Source organism: Oncorhynchus clarkii, chromosome 4 (assembly GCF_045791955.1).
Source record: "Oncorhynchus clarkii lewisi isolate Uvic-CL-2024 chromosome 4, UVic_Ocla_1.0, whole genome shotgun sequence".
Lineage (NCBI taxonomy): Eukaryota > Metazoa > Chordata > Actinopteri > Salmoniformes > Salmonidae > Oncorhynchus > Oncorhynchus clarkii.
The window spans coordinates 77,145,933-77,165,123 of NC_092150.1; the positions used below are offsets into that span (position 1 = coordinate 77,145,933).

A 19,191-nucleotide genomic window follows, 5' to 3' on the forward strand; every position below is an offset into this window, starting at 1 on the left:
GATGTCAGCGAGGCTTGTCTGTATAGCAATTGGTTAAAATGAAGTTTTCTGCAAATCCGTGAAGCCGAACCAGGAAGAGCAAAGCACATCGCGCAGGCAGCCACCGTCCTCTCGCTCTCCACTCCCCAGCTCTCCCCCAGTCAGTACAGAGATCAGTTCAGCCATCACACCAGTCCAGCACTATTTCGACGCTTCTCCAGACATAGTATGACGGAGTCGTCGGAGTGTGTAAGTTAATATCTCTCAAATATTTCTTCCGAAACGATTTTCGAGTGCCGAGTGTTGAAGTTGCGTTCGGAGCCCGTCCAAAAAGGAGTGCAGAACCGATTTTCGCTTCGGAGAACGAAACCCCTTCTGCCATGCAAAATCGATAGCTGTAGCTTGCTAGCATACGATATCCTTGGGGTTTCAGACTAAGTAATGGTATAAAAGCTAATTATTTCGATGTTAATTTCATAAATAGCATGGAAAAAGTGTTTGTGGCACCATTATTTTGGCTGCGGTTTGTGTTCGGGTCGCCCACAGCCCCGTAGATAGCAGTTACTTCAGATGGCAGGCTACTCACAGACGTCTAGCGAGCGAGGCGCAGCCTGCCTACTGTAACGTTATGTCGGCCCCGATGTCCTCAAGTAGGCTATAGGACGTTGTGTATGTTTGAGCAAGTCAAATAGGTCACCAGGGCGAAACTCAGGTGTTACATGTAGCGCTTGAATCGATTTAGATGGATTGTAGAGTAGACCCTCTGAAAACCATTTCATGACAAACAAGCCGACGCCTCGTGTTTATTGTTTTTGTTCGGGCATCGAAAGTGTTCAAAATACCCCCCTGTATCAGTTCAAAACACCTTACCCTGTGGGTTATTTTGGGGAAGTTCTCGGTCCCCTTGTCATTGTCCCCATATCTCACACGGTGTTAAGGTGTAATTACATAGATTAATGTCAGCGTGAATGCCTGGTTATGGAAATAATTGTGTCTAAATGTGGAGTAGCTTGCACTGAGAAATGGTAGGCAAGATAGATACATACTTATTAGGTGTCTGTATAGCCTGTAGGCTAGGCAACACAGGACATGACTGTTTGTTTTCTAACTTGTTTACCGAATGAAACCAGTGGCTCTACAGTCATGTAACAATTATTTCATACAAATAATATGTAATTGCCTAATTGGTTTCTGCTGATTTCAGAATGTTTGCTGAAATGTAATGTCTGCTGGATTAGAATGTCTGGTGAATTTCATTCTGTTTAAAATGCCCAGATGTGTCAGATTGTCTTCATGCATATGGAAATCTCCCCGACCTCTCACGTACTCGATAACGGTCCAATCATGTTTTGACTATTTTCATCTCTTCAATATTGTTTGCTTTGAGTGCGTCGGCATGCGCTTCGATTTTGCTGCAATCCTTTTATTAAGTATTGTTTAGCATCTCCGCATTTTCATTTTAACAGAGAATCAGAAATTCCAGAACGTTCTTTCAGAAGAAGCATATGGAATAGACTACATTGTGGAAAGTTTACTGCTTCTTGGTAGTAAATGAAAAAGAAACCCACCAAGAGCAACATTTTCTCAAGCGGGTGTGAAGTGCAGTTCGACCCAATTATACATGATCGTGCTGTGGAAGGGTCAATGATCTCTGCTGAAGATGTAAAGTGAATTTCAAGGAATCCTTTTTTTATGACTACTTAAGGCCAAATTGATATCATTCGCAGCTCAGCATAAATAGATTAGTCATATTTTGACACACCTCTATTTTCATGATTTATTGGATTATTTTGTAGATTAGTGTTGATGTTATTGACTAAAATATACATTTGTGAATTAAAAGGTAGTGCTGTGACAGTCATGGAACATTGGTCTTGGCCGTGGTCTCGGTCATAACCGTTTTGAATCACATTGGTTATCTACATTTTTAAAAATGAACACATTTAAAAATAAATGCATGTACTGCCATAGAAATATAATGAATAGAACAGGAATCCTCATTCAAATGAATGATGGCATAATGGGTGGCGGCCATTGTGAGTGTTCCCAGTTTAAGCAGGAAGTGTACCCATCAATATTAAAAAAAAAAATAAAAAAAAAAAAAAATGTTTATTTTTTTAACCTTTATCTAACTAGGCAAGTCAGTTATGAACAAATTCTTATTTTCAATGACGGCCTAGGAACAGTGGGTTAACTGCCTGTTCAAGGGCAGAAGGACAGATTTGTACCTTGTCAGCTCAGGGGTTTGAACTTGCAACCTTCCGGTTACTCTAACCACTAGGCTACCCTGCCGCCCCAATATGGGCTGTGATTAGTTGATTCAGCTCAATTGGCATAAAAAAAATACATTCCATTGCATGAGCTACATCAGTTAACATAATTTAAATGAACATTCTACATTATGGTGGCAAGTAGCCTAGTGGTTAGAGTGTTGGGCCAGTAACCGAAAGGTTGCTAAATCGATTCCCCGAGCTGACAAAGTAAAAATCTGTTGTTCTGTCCCTGAACAAGGCAGTAAACCCACTGTTCCTAGGCTGTCATTGTAAATAAGAATGTGTTCCTAACTGACTTGCCTAGTTAAATAAAGGTTACACACACACTGACCAAAGTTATTTTGTTGGCATGTATGTATGTCCCCATTACCAGTAAAATATAATCGGAACCTATTTTCCATTTACTTGCTGTTTCATTGTTAATTTGTTCAGTTGTTTCATTCTCAACCAGGATTTCATCATACATGTCAAGCAGTGAAGTTTCAACTCTGTCTGTCCGTGGCCTCTCTTCCTCGGAGCTTCACTGTCACTGTGTCCGTTTCCATCTTGTCCAGCTGTGTCTAACATTTCACGTAAACCCTGTTTCTTGTCTGTATCGAAGTAGCGGTCCTTGTACCTAGCATCGACCATGGTGGAGACACAGTATAGAGGCTCAGAGAAAATGGCCCTAGGAGTGTGTTCATGTTTCCAAGTTTCAAACATGTTCTCAAGTGCCATTGAAATGGAAGCAGTGGTATGAGAACCGGCACATTCTTGAGCATGCAATACGGCTTTCCTCAGTACAAATTCCTTGTTGACCCACTGTACTGTCAGACAGCATGCTCATGGGGCTGACATCGTTGGTCCAAATGTCAGTCGTGAAGCTAATAGCAGTGACGCCCATAGCAAGTAGCTCATGGATGTGTTTCAACAATACTATGTAACTCCAGTAGGGCAACATCTGAAAAAGAGTGCCTTCTTGGTTGACAAAAGCCAACATCACCCACGACAGAGAACGGTTGATTGTCAAGGGCAATGAATTCCATTATCTTGGTGTTAATGGATTTCACCTTTGAGTTGTCTCGCTGAAATGTTCTTACTCTTTCAAATGACTGCTCGACTTGAACTTGTTTAGTTGTTGGAAGTGTGCACTTAGTATTTTTCTGCTTTTGTTCTGTGTAACGCTGTATTTTTTGTGGCGTCATTACGTCATCTGCCTACGTTATATAGGTATGCACGTCATCTGCCTACGTTATATAGGTATGCACGTCATCTGCCTACGTTATATAGGTATGTACGTCATCTACCTACGTTATATAGGTATGCACGTCATCTACCTACGTTATATAGGTATGCACGTCATCTACCTACGTTATATAGGTATGCACGTCATCTGCCTACGTTATATAGGTATGCACGTCATCTGCCTACGTTATATAGGTATGCACGTCATCTGCTTACGTTATAGGTTTACACGTCAGCTTTGACATCGGTTTTGGACATCAGCGCTAAACTAGACATCATGCCGATGTTGGCATTTTAGCTAATATCGGCCGATTCCGATATACTCACCGATGTATATTGTGCATACCTACAAATTATAGGGTATTTAATTGTGTTGCTCATAATGTCAACACAATGACTACCTTTTTCAGCTTCAGTATAAAATTCCAAACACTTAAGACAGTGTCAATAACCATCAATTGCCATACTGTTGGAGGTTAAGAATAATGGCTGTTTGGATTCTTCGTAAAGCACATTGCATTTTATTCATCCCTTTTAGTGAGTTTGCTTATAAAAAATAATACTCCTGATTCTACCAGACTATTGGTTGATACATATTTGTTTGACGTTAAGTGAAGGTAATGGATAAGAGAAGGTAATGGATAAGAGAAGGTAATGGATAAGAGAAGGTAATGGATAAGAGAAGGTAATGGATAAGATGGTAGAATTCATTTTTGGAAACTTTTGAATACACAGTTCTTTCTGTGAGAAATGTCTTGTGGATATAGATACCCACCTTCTTTCTGTGAGAAATGTCTTGTGGATATAGATACCCACCTTCTTTCTGTGAGAAATGTCTTGTGGATATAGATACCCACCTTCTTTCTGTGAGAAATGTCTTGTGGATATAGATACCCACCTTCTTTCTGTGAGAAATGTCTTGTGGATATAGGTACCCACCTTCTTTCTGTGAGAAATGTCTTGTGGATATAGGTACCCACCTTCTTTCTGTGAGAAATGTCTTGTGGATATAGGTACCCAACTTCTTTCTGTGAGAAATGTCTTGTGGATATAGGTACCCACCTTCTTTCTGTGAGAAATGTCTTGTGGATATAGGTACCCACCTTCTTTCTGTGAGAAATGTCTTGTGGATATAGGTACCCACCTTCTTTCTGTGAGAAATGTCTTGTGGATATAGGTACCCACCTTCTTTGTGGTATGTGGCTCCTGTTGGCATGGTTTAATTTCGGCCCCTAAGCCCTTCCCCTAGGGCCCCTACCACTTCACTGTAAGAAATGGATAGCAGAGAATGAGTAATCAGTATACAGTGCATTCGAAAAGTATCCAGACCACTTTTTATTAGTTTTGTTATGTTACAGCCTTATTCTAAAATCGTTTCCCCCCAACATCAATCTACATGCAATACCCAATAATGACAAAGCAAAAACAGGTTTTTAGGAATTTTTGCATATTCATAAAAACTTAAATTGAAATATCACATTTACATAAGTCTTCAGACCCTTTGTTGAAGTACCTTTTGGCAGCGATTACAGCCTTGAATCTTGTATGACGCTACAATATTTGGCACACCTGTATTTGGGGAGTTTCTCACATTCTTCTCTGCAGATCCTCTCAAGCTCTGTCAGGTTGGATGGGGAGCGTCGCTTCACAGATATTTTCAGGTCTCTCCAGAGATGTTAGATCTGGTTCAAGTCCAGGCTCTGGCTTGGCCACTCAAGGACATTGAGACTTGTCCCGAAGCCACTCCTGTGTTGTCTTGGCTGTGTGCTTAGGGTCGGTGTCCGGTTGGAAGGTGAATCTTTGCCCCATTCTGAGGTCCTGAGCGCTATGGAGCAGGTTTTCATCAAGGATCTCTCTGTACTTTGCTCTGTTTTTCTTTCCCTCGATCCTGACAAGTCTCACAGTCCCTGCCCCTGAAAAAACATCCCCACAGCTTGATGTAGCCACCACCATGCTTCACCGTAGGGATGATGCCAGGTTTCATCTAGACGTGACGCTTGGCATTCAGGCCAAAGAGTTCAATATTGGTTTCATCAGACTAGAGAATCTTTAGGTGCTTTTTGGCAAACTCCAAGTGGGCTGTCATGTGCCTTTTACTGAGGAGTGGCTTCTGTCTAGCCATTCTACCATAAAGGCCTTATTGGTGGAGTGCTGCAGAGATGGTTCTCCTTCTGGAAGGTTCTCCCATATCCACAGAGGAACTCTGGACCTCTATCAGAGTGACCATTTGGGTTCTTGGTCATCTCACGGACCAATGCCCTTCTAACCGATTTCTCAGTTTTGCCGGGCGGCCAGCTCTAGGAAGAGTCTTGGTGGTTCCAAACTTCTTCCCTTTAAGAATGATGGAGGCCAGTGTGTTCTTGGTGACCTTCAATGCGGCAGACATGTTTTGGTACCCTTCCCCAGATCTGTCCCTTAACACAATCCTGTTCCGGACAATTCCTTCTACCTCATGGATGTACCTGATCCCAATTTCCAGAGTCTCATAGCAAAGGGTCTGAATAATTATGTAGATAAGGTATTTTCTAAAAACCTGTTTTCACTTTGTCATTATGGGGTATTTTGTTTTAGATTGATGAGCAAAACAATTAATTAAATCCATTTTAGGATAAGTCTGTAATGTAACAAAATGTGGAAAAAGTGAAGGGGTCTGAATACCTCCCCAAATACACTGTAATGATGTTCCATCTAGCTCTTCAAGATCCTTAGCTCCATAAGTGGAGCTTCTATAGGGCTTTCATCTGTCCAGTATTTTCAAATGGGTAGGAGGAGGGCTAGGATAAGGGACTAGAGATCAAAATGGAACCAGGCAGTACTTTTATATCAGTGAAAACTTCAAGTATATGTGTATACAGAATATATGTGGAAGGGTTTATGCCAGTGGTCGCCAACCGGTCAATCAACTAGGAATGCCTTGAAAATGGCGTTGACGTTATGTGCACTTGATTCAGAAGCCTTGTGCACCAGGTAAGCAAAGTTTTCCCATTTGTAACCATTTCATTTGTCTGAAAAGACCAACTCTGCCTACCTGGTGGACCGGGAAATCTGTGGCTAAATCGAGGCTTACTGCACTGGCCAATCGGATAGTTCAAAACCCGCTCCTACAGCGCTTCCTTGACCCCTGCCACAGCAAAGTTTGATTCTGGCCTACGTGAGATCGAATAACTTTTAAAACCATGACTAGAGAGAGACTGTCAAAGAGTACAGCAAAGAGCTGCTGTCCGACTGGGAAAAAATAGCTTTGAATGGTCATCCAACTCAGAATTCTATTTTTCTAGACCTCCGACTTTCCGACCTGAGGATCACTGACATCATGATTTGACCTAGTTTTTTTCAGAGTTCCCAGTTGTCCTGTTCAGTACCATGACCATTAGGTGCAGGTATCATCAGTCCAGTAAAAATAAAATAAAAAAGCGAATTATTTCAGTTTATGCTCAGCTGTGCCTAGGACTGTGGCGGTCACACAATGTCTTCAGCCGGTGATTGTCAAGCAAATAACTGTCGGTCTCACAGTAATTGACCGTTAACTAACACAAACACATTTAGCATCTCCTGGCTTCCACACAGCCTGCAAGCCATTTTAAAAAGTATAATAAATCCATGTAATATGGCCTACACCTTCACAATAAGTACATTATTTATTTTAGACATGTCTAAAGAAGCATGATATGAAGAAAATGTAGTCTATTTCAGAAGAAAATAATAGCGTACTCTGAGTTGTCCTGATGTGGCTATGCAAAATGGCTGTGGGCTACACTAGTTCATTTAGCAGACAAGATGTGCTTATAATTTGGTGGTATTATTTTATAGTATGAAGAATACAATTGAACAAAGCTGAATTAAAATATAAATATTTTCTCAACGATTGGAAGGACTGCGCACATGCGGCTATTCTGCGTTGAGCGGTTAACAAAGAAATAGGTACTCCTATTTGCTTAATTTAGAGTTATTAATGTAACTTTAGTTGTTCTACAAACATTGGGCTATATGTTTTGATTTTTAATACATTGTAAGGCTTGGGTAGGTTACTTTATAAATGTAATCCGTTACAGTTACTATTTACCTGTCCAAAATTGTAATCAGTAACGTAACTTTTGGATAACCCAAACTCAGTAATGTAAACTAATTACATTCAGTTACTTTTAGATTACTTTCCCCTTAAGAGGCATTAGATGAAGACAAAAAATGGATGTTACCAATTGAACAACATCTATTGCAGGATAAATCAATGTTAAACTACATAGCTGGCCATATGGATGTTAAATTTTACTTTATGGGTTGGTTATGTATACTTCTTCTAACCCATCGCTTTCTGCTACATATAATAATACAATTAAATTATATCTTTACATTAAAACCCAAAGTATCAGAATTCCAGTTATTCCAATATTCCAATAAATACACCTTGATCTTCAAGAATAGGACTTGAAAGTATGGAAGTATAGACTAGCCAAATGGTTTTACCTGAGCGTAACCCCAGAACTAATGATTTCTTAGCCAGCCCTACTCTGTTGTTTATGATTTAGTTGTCATGGAGGACTGATTGGGCTCATTGATTTGAGTTAAAATGAAAATTAAATGCTGCGCTCATTGAATGGCATGCTTTGAGCACTATTGAAAAGTGCTATTTACATGTGAAAAATGAATGCCATATGCTGCATTTGCTATGGGCCTATTGTTTACCTTTTTGTTGGTGACACTTTGATATCTTGATAATATACAGATATTTAAAGGGCAAATCTGCGTATGAAATAATAACAAAAGGGCCTTCCTGCCTCTGTTTTGGTAAAAAGCTGAGGACTGGGCCTGGAGAAGTATAACCACTCAGATGAATAGACAGCTATGGATGCAAGGACTTACCATCACTGATATCAATTATAGTTTTAACCATGTTATAAGGTTACACAGTGTTTTTTTTACAATGTTTACCCACATTGGTGATAAACAAGTGGGACAGTTGAACGAAGCTCATGAGGCATTTATACAGTTGAAGTCGGAAGTTTACATGCACTTAGGTTGAAGTCATTAAAACTCGTTTTTCAACCACTCCACACATTTCTTGTTAACAAACTATAGTTTTGGCAAGTTGTTTAGGACATCTCCTTTGTGCATGACACGAGTCATTTTTCCCAACAATTGTTTACAGACAGATTATTTCACTCATAATTCACTGTGTCACAATTCCAGTGGGTCAGAAGTTTACATACACTAAGTTGACTGTGCCTTTTAAACAGCTTGGAACATTCCAGAAAATGCTGCCATGGCTTTAAAAGCTTCTGATAGGCTAATTGACATAATTTGAGTCAATTGGAGGTGTACCTGTGGATGTATTTCAAGGCCTACCTTAAAACGCAGTGCCTCTTTGCTTGACATTATGGGAAAATCAAAAGAAATCAGCCAAGACCTCAGAAAAAAGATTGTAGACCTCCACAAGTCTGGTTCATCCTTGGGAGCAATTTCCAAATGCCTGAAGGTACCACGTTCATCTGTACAAACAATAGTACGCAAGTATAAACACCATGGGACCACGCAGCCGTCATACCACTTAGGAAGGAGACGCCTTCTGTCACCTAGAGATGAACGTACTTTGGTGCGAAAAGTGCAAATCAATCCCAGAACAACAGCAAACGATCTTGTGAAGATGCGGGTGGAAACAGGTACAAAAGTATCTATATCCACAGTAAATTGAGTCCTATATCGACATAACCTGAAAGGCCGCTCAGCAAGGAAGAAGTCACTGCTCCAAAACCGTCATAAGAAAGCCAGACCAAGGTTTGCAACTGCACATAGGGACAAAGATGGTACTTTTTGGAGAAATGTCCTCTAGTCTGATGAAACAAAAATAGAACTGTTTGGCCATAATGTTTGGAGGAAAAAGGGGGAGGCTTGCAAGCCGAAGAACACCATCCCAACTGTGAAGCCCGGGGGTGGCAGCATCATGTTGTGGAGGGTGCTTTGCTGCAGGAGGGACTGGTGCACTTCACAAAATAGAGGGTGGAAAAATGAGGGGGGGAAATTATGTGGATATATTGAAGCTACATCTCAAGACATCAGTCAGGAAGGTTAAGCTTGGTTGCAATTGGGTCTTCCAAATGGACAATGACCCCAAGCATACTTCCAAAGTTGTGGCAAAATGGCTGAAGGACTACAAAGTCAAGGTATTGGAGTGGCCATCACAAAGCCCTGACCTCAATCCTATAGGAGATTTGTGGGCAGAACTGAAAAAGCGTGTGCGAGCAAGGAGGCCTACAAACCTGACTCAGTTACACCAGCTCTGTCAGGAGGAATGGGCCAAAATTCACCCAACTTATTGTGGGAAGCTTGTGGAAGGCTACCCGAAACGTTTGACCCAAGTTCAACCATTTCAAGGCAATGCTACCAAATACTAATTGAGTGCATGTAAACTTCTGACCCACTGGGGATGTGATGAAAGAAATACAAGCTGAAATAAATCATTCTCTCTACTATTATTCTGACATTTCACATTCTTAAAATAAAGTGGAGATCCTAACTGACCTAAGACAGGGAATTTTTACGAGGATTAAATGTCAGGAATTTTTTAAAAACAGAGTTTTTAAATGTATTTGATTAAGGTGTATGTAAACTTCCGACTTCAACTGTATGCATTACATTAATGTTACATTATGTTACATTACATTCATGTTATGGTATGTATGTGGCAACCACAGATTTCCCCTTTAAGTCTATCAAAAGTGTGCGAGTTTGAGCATGTGTCCATTAGGACTATGGATTGTTTTTTTTTAATCAGCAGGAATTAGATTGATCAATTAAAGCTCCGCTTTTATTACATAGGCTGGGATCCGCATTATGCAGCTGTTACAAGAGCGCATTTTTCACTGGCTGTCCACTGGTTTCAAAAACAATGATTGATAGACAGCTTCTCAAATTCAACCATTATTGCGTTCAAATACACAGTTTCTGAACAGCCATCCACAACAACCACAATCCTTATGGTGCAAATATATAAATGAGAGAGCAGCAGTGTGATTCAAATCAATGCGCTATGTAGATATCAATAATAAGTCATGTCCGTATCGCCATAGACTACACCACTGCTTTCATCCTTACCTCCTAGGGTTTATCAAGTTGGATAATCTTTAGATGCCGACAGTAGTCGCACCATTGGATGACATAGCTTGGACGGTAGCCCACAAAAGTCTATTCCTGCCCTTTTCCCGCGCTCCATCAAACACATTTGGTGTGTCATCGTAGTGGTCTCTGACTTGTGGTCAGACTCGCTCAGGTGGAACAAACTTAAACTTGTGCCTTTTTTCAATGCTGATTTTGAATGTCATTGAGAAAAAAGAAGTGTCAAAGATCCCTGAGTGTGCTGCGCAATCCAAAGCGCCTCTCACCCACAGGTTACAAGTGAAGACAGACACATCAGGGATGCAACTGCGCGCATCCTTATCCAATTCCGAGATGCATATTGAAGATATTGGAAGAACTGTCCACATTTGCTTTCCTTCAGCCAACAAGATCAGTAGGCCTAACGAACAGCAAAAGTACTAGACTATGTCAATTTATTATCCCCCATAGTACAAAGTCGACCTATTCTGTACAATAAATAAATATTCCGAACATGTTGTGGGATGCGTTAGATCCCAAATTAATAAAATCAGTAGCATCAAACTTTTTTTATGCAATGTGGCTCACACAACAGATCAGAATGTTTATAAACTATAGGCTATTTCTTCACATTATAGGTGCAGCAATGTTCACAATGCATGTCCCATTAGCGGAAAACACCATTATCAACAGTGACTGCAAATGCAATTGTGCATTTTATTATAAAGGTGCATTTTTACGGTGAAAATTAAGCTCACGCACTGCTTAGTTAGTTAGGCTCTACACTCCTTGTAAAGCGGATTAATGTACTTAATTTTAAGAAGTTATTGGCCTCCCGAGTGATATAGTGGTCTAAGGCACTGCATCACAATGTTAGCTGTGCCACTTGAGATCCTGGTTCGAGTCCAGGCTCTGTCACAGCCAGCCACAACCGGGAGACCCATGTGGCGGCGCACAATTGGCCCAGCGTTGTCCGGGTTAGGGGAGGGTTTGGCCGGCAGGGATATTCTTGTCCCATCTCGCTCTAGCGACTCCTGTGGTGGGCCGGGCACAATGCACGCAGACACGGTTGCCAGGTGTTTCCTTCGACACATTGGTGCTTCTGGGTTAAGCGGAGCAGTGCTGCTTGGCTGGGTTGTGTTTCGGAGTTGCAGCGATTGGACCAGACTGTAACTTCAAGTGATGATATATAATTCACAAGTGATAATATTGTCACCCATCAGACTGTTCTTAATTTAAACTTGTCTTTACATACAGTAAATAATATATGTGTGACATTTGTTTTGATTTAGAATGGACCATTATGCACCTGTCTCAAAACCGAGGCAGGGGAAAAATACATGTCATCTATGCACTTAAATAGCGAATGGAGGACGCTTTTCCCTGTGGTTTATTTTCATGCCAGTCAGGTAGGATATACTCCTGTTGTAAATATAAGCAATGTGCTTAGTATTAGGAGAGTTGAGAAATAAATACAGTAGGTCTAGCCTACAGAAAGATGATGGGATCCTCGTCTTTTTATTAGCAGCCATCACTCCGTTTTCTCCTGCAATTGCATAGCCTATAGAAATGTTGTGCAACATGAGCTCATGGGCTCTCATGAAGTGTTTGATTAGATTATCCAATATGTTTGCATTGATGTTAGTGATTAGTGGGAATAGAATGCTGAGTACCAGGCAGTTAACATGTTTGGTAGGTTACTAATGATCAGCAGCACTATCAGAGCTTGGAGAAGCCTAATTACCGTCACTAAATGGTCATGTATAATTTGACTGCCTTCATGACTCGTGACCGCTGGTGTGGCGGTAATACGGTCACCGCAACAGCGCGAGCTGTGCCTCGGAAGTGCGCACCAAATGATATATTTTGTAATCAAAGCTCAAGTTTTGAAATATAATATGGTCGAGAAGAACAATATTGGCAGGCCAGTTACAGAACTGTTTTTTTTTAGGTTAATGGTATGTTCTTTAAGTCTGGTTTAAAAACAAATTGAGCGGTAGATCTCGGCACTGGTTTAGGTGATAAGCTAGAGATTAAAGAGATACCAGGGTTGTATTCTTTAGGACACAGTGTAGCAAAATGGAAACGATGAGAAATACGAAAATAAACCATATTTTTTTTATTGGACAAATTCAGAGAGTCCCTCCCTGCTTGTCTGTTTCCTTCCGTTTGGTGCCTAATGAATATGTCCCGTGCCATATTACCCTGTTTTTAGGAGTGACATTAACAGTGCGTCTCTCCTCCCCAGGCCTAGTGGTGCAGCATGTGATGACCCACGCCCAGAACAAAGGTTCTCTTAGCCAGAGTCGTAGCACAGTGACGCAGGAACACTGCCCCGATAGGCCACATGGTGAGACCATGGGCGGAGCCTGGCCTGAGCGCACGCTGCGATTCGGCAGGACCATGAAGAAGGGCGGAACTAAGCGAGGAAGGGGCGGGGTTAAAGAGATGATGGACAGGAGGGAGAAGACTCCGGAGCGGAATAGGAGGCGGAGCAGGAAATCTTATCCCTTACGAGGAAGGGGAGGTGCTCCGGAGGAGGAGGGACTTAGCTGTCACGTTTTGCTCACCCGACTGGAGAAGGACATCCAGGAGCAGGAGGACACCAGTGAGAGGGGGAATGATTTGCCTACTCAACCGTCCGTCAAACCTGAATCCCGGAGCAAGAAACTGGACAAAGGAAAAGACAAAGCCACGGGGAAAGTCCTGGCAAAGAAGATGATACCAAAAACTAAATCAAAAAGCACCAGTGATGAGCAGGGGTCGCCATTTCCAGAGCCGCGTAAGCGACGGCTAGCTTCTCTCAACGCTGAGGCCGTGAACAGTCTGCTGTTGGAGAGACCTAATGAGACCCAGCCGGCTTCTAAACAGGCCAGGAGACAGCAGGATGAGCCTACCAGCGGTGAGTCGTTCCTGGGGACAGATGCAGCCAGGCGCGGGGTGACCGGAGGTCCTAATGCTCCAAGAGCCAGCAGCAAGGCCTCCGCATCGCACAAGCCTGACCCGTGCCAAAGCTCCAGGAAGACTAAGAAGGTCTCCAAGAAACCGGCCAAACCAGACAGAGGACAGAAGAAAGAGATGATGACTTTACAAATGTTACACACCCCTGCTCCCCGACGGCTAGCTGGACTCAATGCTGCCGCGCTGCTAAAGTTAACGAGCACCTCGGCGACTAGCAAACAGCGAGTGAAAACGACATCAACGACTACGACGATGGACTGCAAGGCTACGAGCACCGCATCAGTTGACGTGAAGCAGAAGCAACCGCAACGGCGACCGAATCTTAAAACGTGCAGCCGCCAGCCTAAGCAGAAGGGAAGGCAGTTGATTCCAGAAGAGGTAGGCTGTTCTGCCTGCAAGAAGTCCAACTTCAAGAAGCCCAAAGTGGAGTGGGAGTCTGGCGGTTGCACCCACCGGCTAACCAAACCAGGCTACCAGTCGCGCAGCATGCTAGCCTACCCGTTGAAGCCCGTCGTCAAAGAGGAGCAGGTGGAGGCAGAGCTGAGCCCATACTACTGCTGTCCTCCGGAGGGCTCTGTGGAGTACTGCCATCGCCTGGCCTTGTTCCTGGGTCAGCAGGCCTACGCCGACTCTGAAGAACGACCTTTAAACTCTGCCCTAACCTCTGTGAAACGGGAGTGCCTAGTGACATCACCCTCCCATCCCCACTCCCACGCAGCCCTGACCCTCAGCCCCCACCCCTGCCTCTGCACCGCCGACCCCGCCTGCTTCTCCAGCTACTACGTCCACATCGCCCATCCTACACACCCTGGAGCTCCATCAGCCAACCTCAGCTCGCGACCTCTGAACTTTGGTCCCTCGACACTGTGTCCCGGCAGGGTGTCTGGCTCCAAGCTGCTGGGTCCTCCGGTGTCCCATTCCTCGACGCTGGCCCATCCTGCCTTCTGTGGCTCAGTGGGCACTCCCTGCTACAGCGAGGCCTGTCGGGTCAGCGGCTACACATACAGAGCCATGCAGCCGGTCAACAGCAGGGGTTGCTCTTTCTCCACAGGCTGCTCCGGGTGTACACACAGCATCAAGACAGGTAAGAGGAGGACACATGGAATGTAGGCCTACTGACTAGGCCTCTATATGCTGATTTAAAAAGTAGTGGTAGTTTGGAATTATGTAGTGCATGTACTGTAAATATAATTTATAAGGGAATTCTAACTCAGGCACATCCATTGTTTATGCTTCTCAGATTGCAAATGAGGATGTGTTATTATCACCTGTGTGTTCTCGCCATTTGGCGTGATCATGACTGAATTATGTTTATTTTCTTACAAGAGGAAGACATCTTTGTCTCTCTGTCCCAGACATTGAGTACATTGCAGTAAACAAACAGTATCTACAGGGAATCAGAGAAAAGCATGACATAGGACTCGAGTTAGGCCTATGTAGCATAACATCTAGTGAGGCCTATGTAGCATAATATCTAGTGAGGCCTATGTAGCATAACATCTAGTGAGGCCTATGTAGCATTACATCTAGTGAGGGCTATGTAGCATTACATCTAGTGAGGGCTATGTAGCATTACATCTAGTGAGGGCTATGTAGCATTACATCTAGTGAGGGCTATGTAGCATTACATCTAGTGAGGCCTATGTAGCATTACATCTAGTGAGGCCTATGTAGCATTACATCTAGTGAGGCCTATGTAGCATAACATCTAGTGAGGCCTATGTAGCATTACATCTAGTGAGGCCTATGTAGCATAACATCTAGTGAGGCCTATGTAGCATAACATCTAGTGAGGCCTATGTAGCATAACATCTAGTGAGGCCTATGTAGCATTACATCTAGTGAGGCCTATGTAGCATTACATCTAGTGAGGCCTATGTAGCATTACATCTAGTGAGGCCTATGTAGCATTACATCTAGTGAGGCCTATGTAGCATAACATCTAGTGAGGCCTATGTAGCATTACATCTAGTGAGGCCTATGTAGCATAACATCTAGTGAGGCCTATGTAGCATAACATCTAGTGAGGCCTATGTAGCATTACATCTAGTGAGGCCTATGTAGCATTACATCTAGTGAGGCCTATGTAGCATTACATCTAGTGAGGCCTATGTAGCATTGTTTATGGAGTAAACACTTGTCTATTCTTCCTCCCTTCGCTCTCTCTCCAGAGGGTTACTCCTCCCCCCAGGGTGACCACAACCCCTCCCTTCTGGTTTCTCCCTCACTCCCCCTCTCAGGCTGTCCCCTCCCTACCACCCCTTCCTCCACCCAGGCCAAGCCCCGCCTCCTCACCCCCCTGTCTGACCGCAGTGTGCCCCAGGCCAGGCTGAAGCTGGCCAGGGAGTGCCCTCAGGGCTCCAAGCCCCCTAACGGCTCTCTGTCCATGGGGAGAACCAGGCTGTCCCAGAAACAGCCAGTTCCGACACACAACCTATCTCCCGCCAAGCAGAAGCGGGTCAGCCACCGACGGGCCACCAACGGGTGGCTGCCTGTAGGGGTGCCCACAGAGAAAGAAGTGTTCATTGCGGTATGTGGGATCAAGTTTGTGTGTGTTGAGGTACTGAGAGTTTACTTCCCTCATACTATCATGGTAACCTAACCATCCCTAGCTTTCAATTGGCCCATTGTTGTTAATGAGAATGTGTTCCGAGACCTTTCTGATAAAATACTGCTGATGTCGCCAGTGACTGGAGAATAAAGATAAGTGTGTTTTGACTGTGTGTGTGTGTATCAGGGGGAGGACGAGACGGCCTTACGGCAGTGTTATGAAGGAGTACAGAGAGACGGCGAAGTGATACGTGTCCGAGACACAGTGCTGCTGCGCGCCGGTCCCCGGAAGAAGTCACTGCCCTACGTCGCCAAGATATCAGCGCTATGGGAGGACCCCAAATCTGGTGAGAGAGACAGCAGGATATCTGAACCTGTTGTTGGGGTATAATAATTGTGTGTGTCAGGGTTTCCGGCGCTGAACAACGTGGTAGGGAAGATTGAATACTTTCTAAACACTGTTCTAAACAGCGTACCTGATAGTGGTTCCATATGTGACAGAGATGAACATCTCTGTTAGAAACTTAGAAAGAGGGGGAATCTAAAGATGCAGCAGGATGGGTTGCTAATATAACTAGGGGATTGTGCCTTTGGCTTCTGGGCAACAAAATAAATTCTATACAGAATACTTCTCCAGAAAGCATGACTTAGCTACAGAGGAATTGGGAATCATTAGGTTATTTAAATAAATAGCTGTGGATTGTTTCAAATCACAAGCTCGTAGGCCTATGCCTATTTGGGAATGGCCTGCACGCTTCAATTACCATTTGAAAAATAAAAATAGTAGCTCTTTAATTGTGCACCAAAACGTTTTTTAACACGCGATTGCATTTAGAATTGTTGCGCAATGAATGGGCTTGTAAAAGCCCAAGTTTTACTCCAGCAGCACCCAGCTGAGGCTCTGCAGGAGAAATCCTGTTCAGAATAGGCTCTGCATGCTGTGCGTGTGTGATAGTTGTGTTGAATGAATAAGATACATGATGACTAACCAAAATAAACACAGGCCAATTTAATTCCAATAAATTATGCAAATTAAACTATAGACCGATAAGCATGACGGTCAAATTAATTTACATCGACTGGTATTTCCATAAATTTAAATTTAAAACAATTTTGCCAATGGGAATTTGTTTTCTTCTACCAGTCATTTTGGCCTGCAACAGTTTTATTTATCAGTTTAAATTTTTTGCGGTGCCAAAAAACGTGTATTTCCGGCTAAGGGAATCCCTGGTGTGTGTGTCTGTGTGCTGTGAATGGTTGTTTATGTCTGAAATGCTGCTTATGTCTGGCTGGTTAAAGACCTGGCTGGTCCTTTGATCCTCTGAAGTTGTATCACTGTCTGCTGTGTGTGCACGTGGGTGTGAGTGTTTGTTTGTGTTTGTGCACGTGTGAATGCGTGTCTGCCTGTCTGGTGTTTTGACCGTGTGGGTGTGTGTCTCCTCCTCAGGAGAGCTGATGATGAGCCTGTTCTGGTACTATCGACCTGAACACACACAGGGAGTCCGAGACCCCAGCATGCACTGTGAGGTGAGGACAACTCTCTGACTCCACAGAACAACTCGGGATAACTCTACTCTACTCAGCTCTGGCTGCATCTCAGTAGTCTAAAGAGGCCTCCCCTTGTCTTCTCTCTTCGTCTCCTTTCCTTTCTCTCAATAGTATAGAGCCCTCTCCTTGTCTCATTTCCTTCATCTGCACTGATGTGTGCTGACATAACTGGTGGAAGCAGGTTTCCAGTAGGCTTCCACCATATTGCTTTCACCTGTCTTCAGTTTCTCCATCAGTGCAGATGCAAGACATGAGAAGAAGAATGAGATTCCGTGCCTCTCATCCATCTTGTCTCTGTACCCTTTTGATTGTGTGGTGATTGATATTTCTATGTCTGTTTCTCTCTTTTCAGAATGAGATTTTTGCATCTCGGCATCAAGACGAGAACAGTGTGGCCTGCATCGAAGACCGATGCTATGTTCTCCCATTAGCGCAGTACTGTCGGTAAGAAACAAAATATATATAGACACACACACACACACACACTGAGAAAGACCGTATATCCATCATTAACACACACCATTGGACAGTTGAAGTTGGAAGTTTACATACACTTAGGTTGGAGTCATTAAAACTTATTTTTCAACCACTCCACAAATTTTGTTAACGTCATTTAGGACATCTACTTTGTGTATGACAGAAGTCATTTTTCCAGCAATTGTTTACAGACGGATTATTTCACTTATAATTCACTGTATCACAATTCCAGTGGGTCAGAAGTTTACATACACTAAGTTGACTGTGTCTTTAAACAGCTTGGAAAATTCCAGAAAATGATGTTATGGCTTTAGAAGCTTCTAATTGACATCACTAGAGTCCATTGGAGGTGTGTCTGTGGATGTATTTCAAGGCCTACCTTCAAATTCAGTGCCTCTTTGCTTGACATTATGGGAAAACCAAAATAAATCAGCCAAGACCTCCACAAGTCTGTAGAGTACAAGGACCTTGTAGACCTCCACAAGTCTGGTTCATCCTTGGGAGCAATTTCCAAACGCCTGAAGGTACCACGTTCATCTGTACAAACAATAGTATGCAAGTATAAACACCATGGGCCCACACAGCCGTCATACCGCTCAGGAAGAAGACACGTTCTGTCTCCTAGAGATGAACGTACTTTGGTGAGAAAAGTTTGAATCAATCCCAGAACAACAGCAAAGGACCTTGTGAAGATGCTGGAGGAAACTGGTACAAAAGTATCTATATCAACAGTAAAACGAGTCCTATATCGACATAACCTGAAAGGCCGCTCAGCAAGGAAGAAGTCACTGCTCCAAACCCGCATAAAAAAGCCAGACTCCGGTTTGCATCTGCACATGGGGACAAAGATTGTACCTTTTGGAGAAATGTCCTCTGGTCTGATGAAACACAAATAGAACTGTTTGGCCATAATGATCATCATTATGTTTGGAGGAAAACGGGGGAGGCTTGCAAGCTGAAGAACACCATTCCAACCGTAAAGAACGGGGGTGGCAGCATCATGTTGTGGGGGTGCTTTGCTGCAGGAGGCGCTGGAGCACTTCACAAAATAGATGGCATCATGAGGATAGAAAATTATGTGGATGTATTG

At 43.2% G+C, this 19,191-nt stretch overlaps 1 protein-coding gene across 2 annotated transcripts in view; it reads left to right on the forward strand.

The window, feature by feature from the left end:
- The window catches only part of LOC139407297 (bromo adjacent homology domain-containing 1 protein-like), a 34,943-nt gene that overhangs the window by 10,703 nt on the left and 5,049 nt on the right, over positions 1-19,191 (forward strand). The window contains exons 1-6 of one of the 2 annotated variants that reach the window (XM_071150961.1): positions 112-228; positions 12,814-14,610; positions 15,698-16,056; positions 16,264-16,423; positions 17,524-17,603; positions 17,977-18,068. In XM_071150961.1, the coding sequence (XP_071007062.1) occupies positions 12,834-14,610; positions 15,698-16,056; positions 16,264-16,423; positions 17,524-17,603; positions 17,977-18,068 (2,468 nt within the window). In that variant the 5' untranslated portion in view covers positions 112-228; positions 12,814-12,833. Of the gene's footprint in view, positions 1-111; positions 229-12,813; positions 14,611-15,697; positions 16,057-16,263; positions 16,424-17,523; positions 17,604-17,976; positions 18,069-19,191 lie in introns of those variants that run through there. The other variant, XM_071150960.1, reaches the window with a different exon arrangement.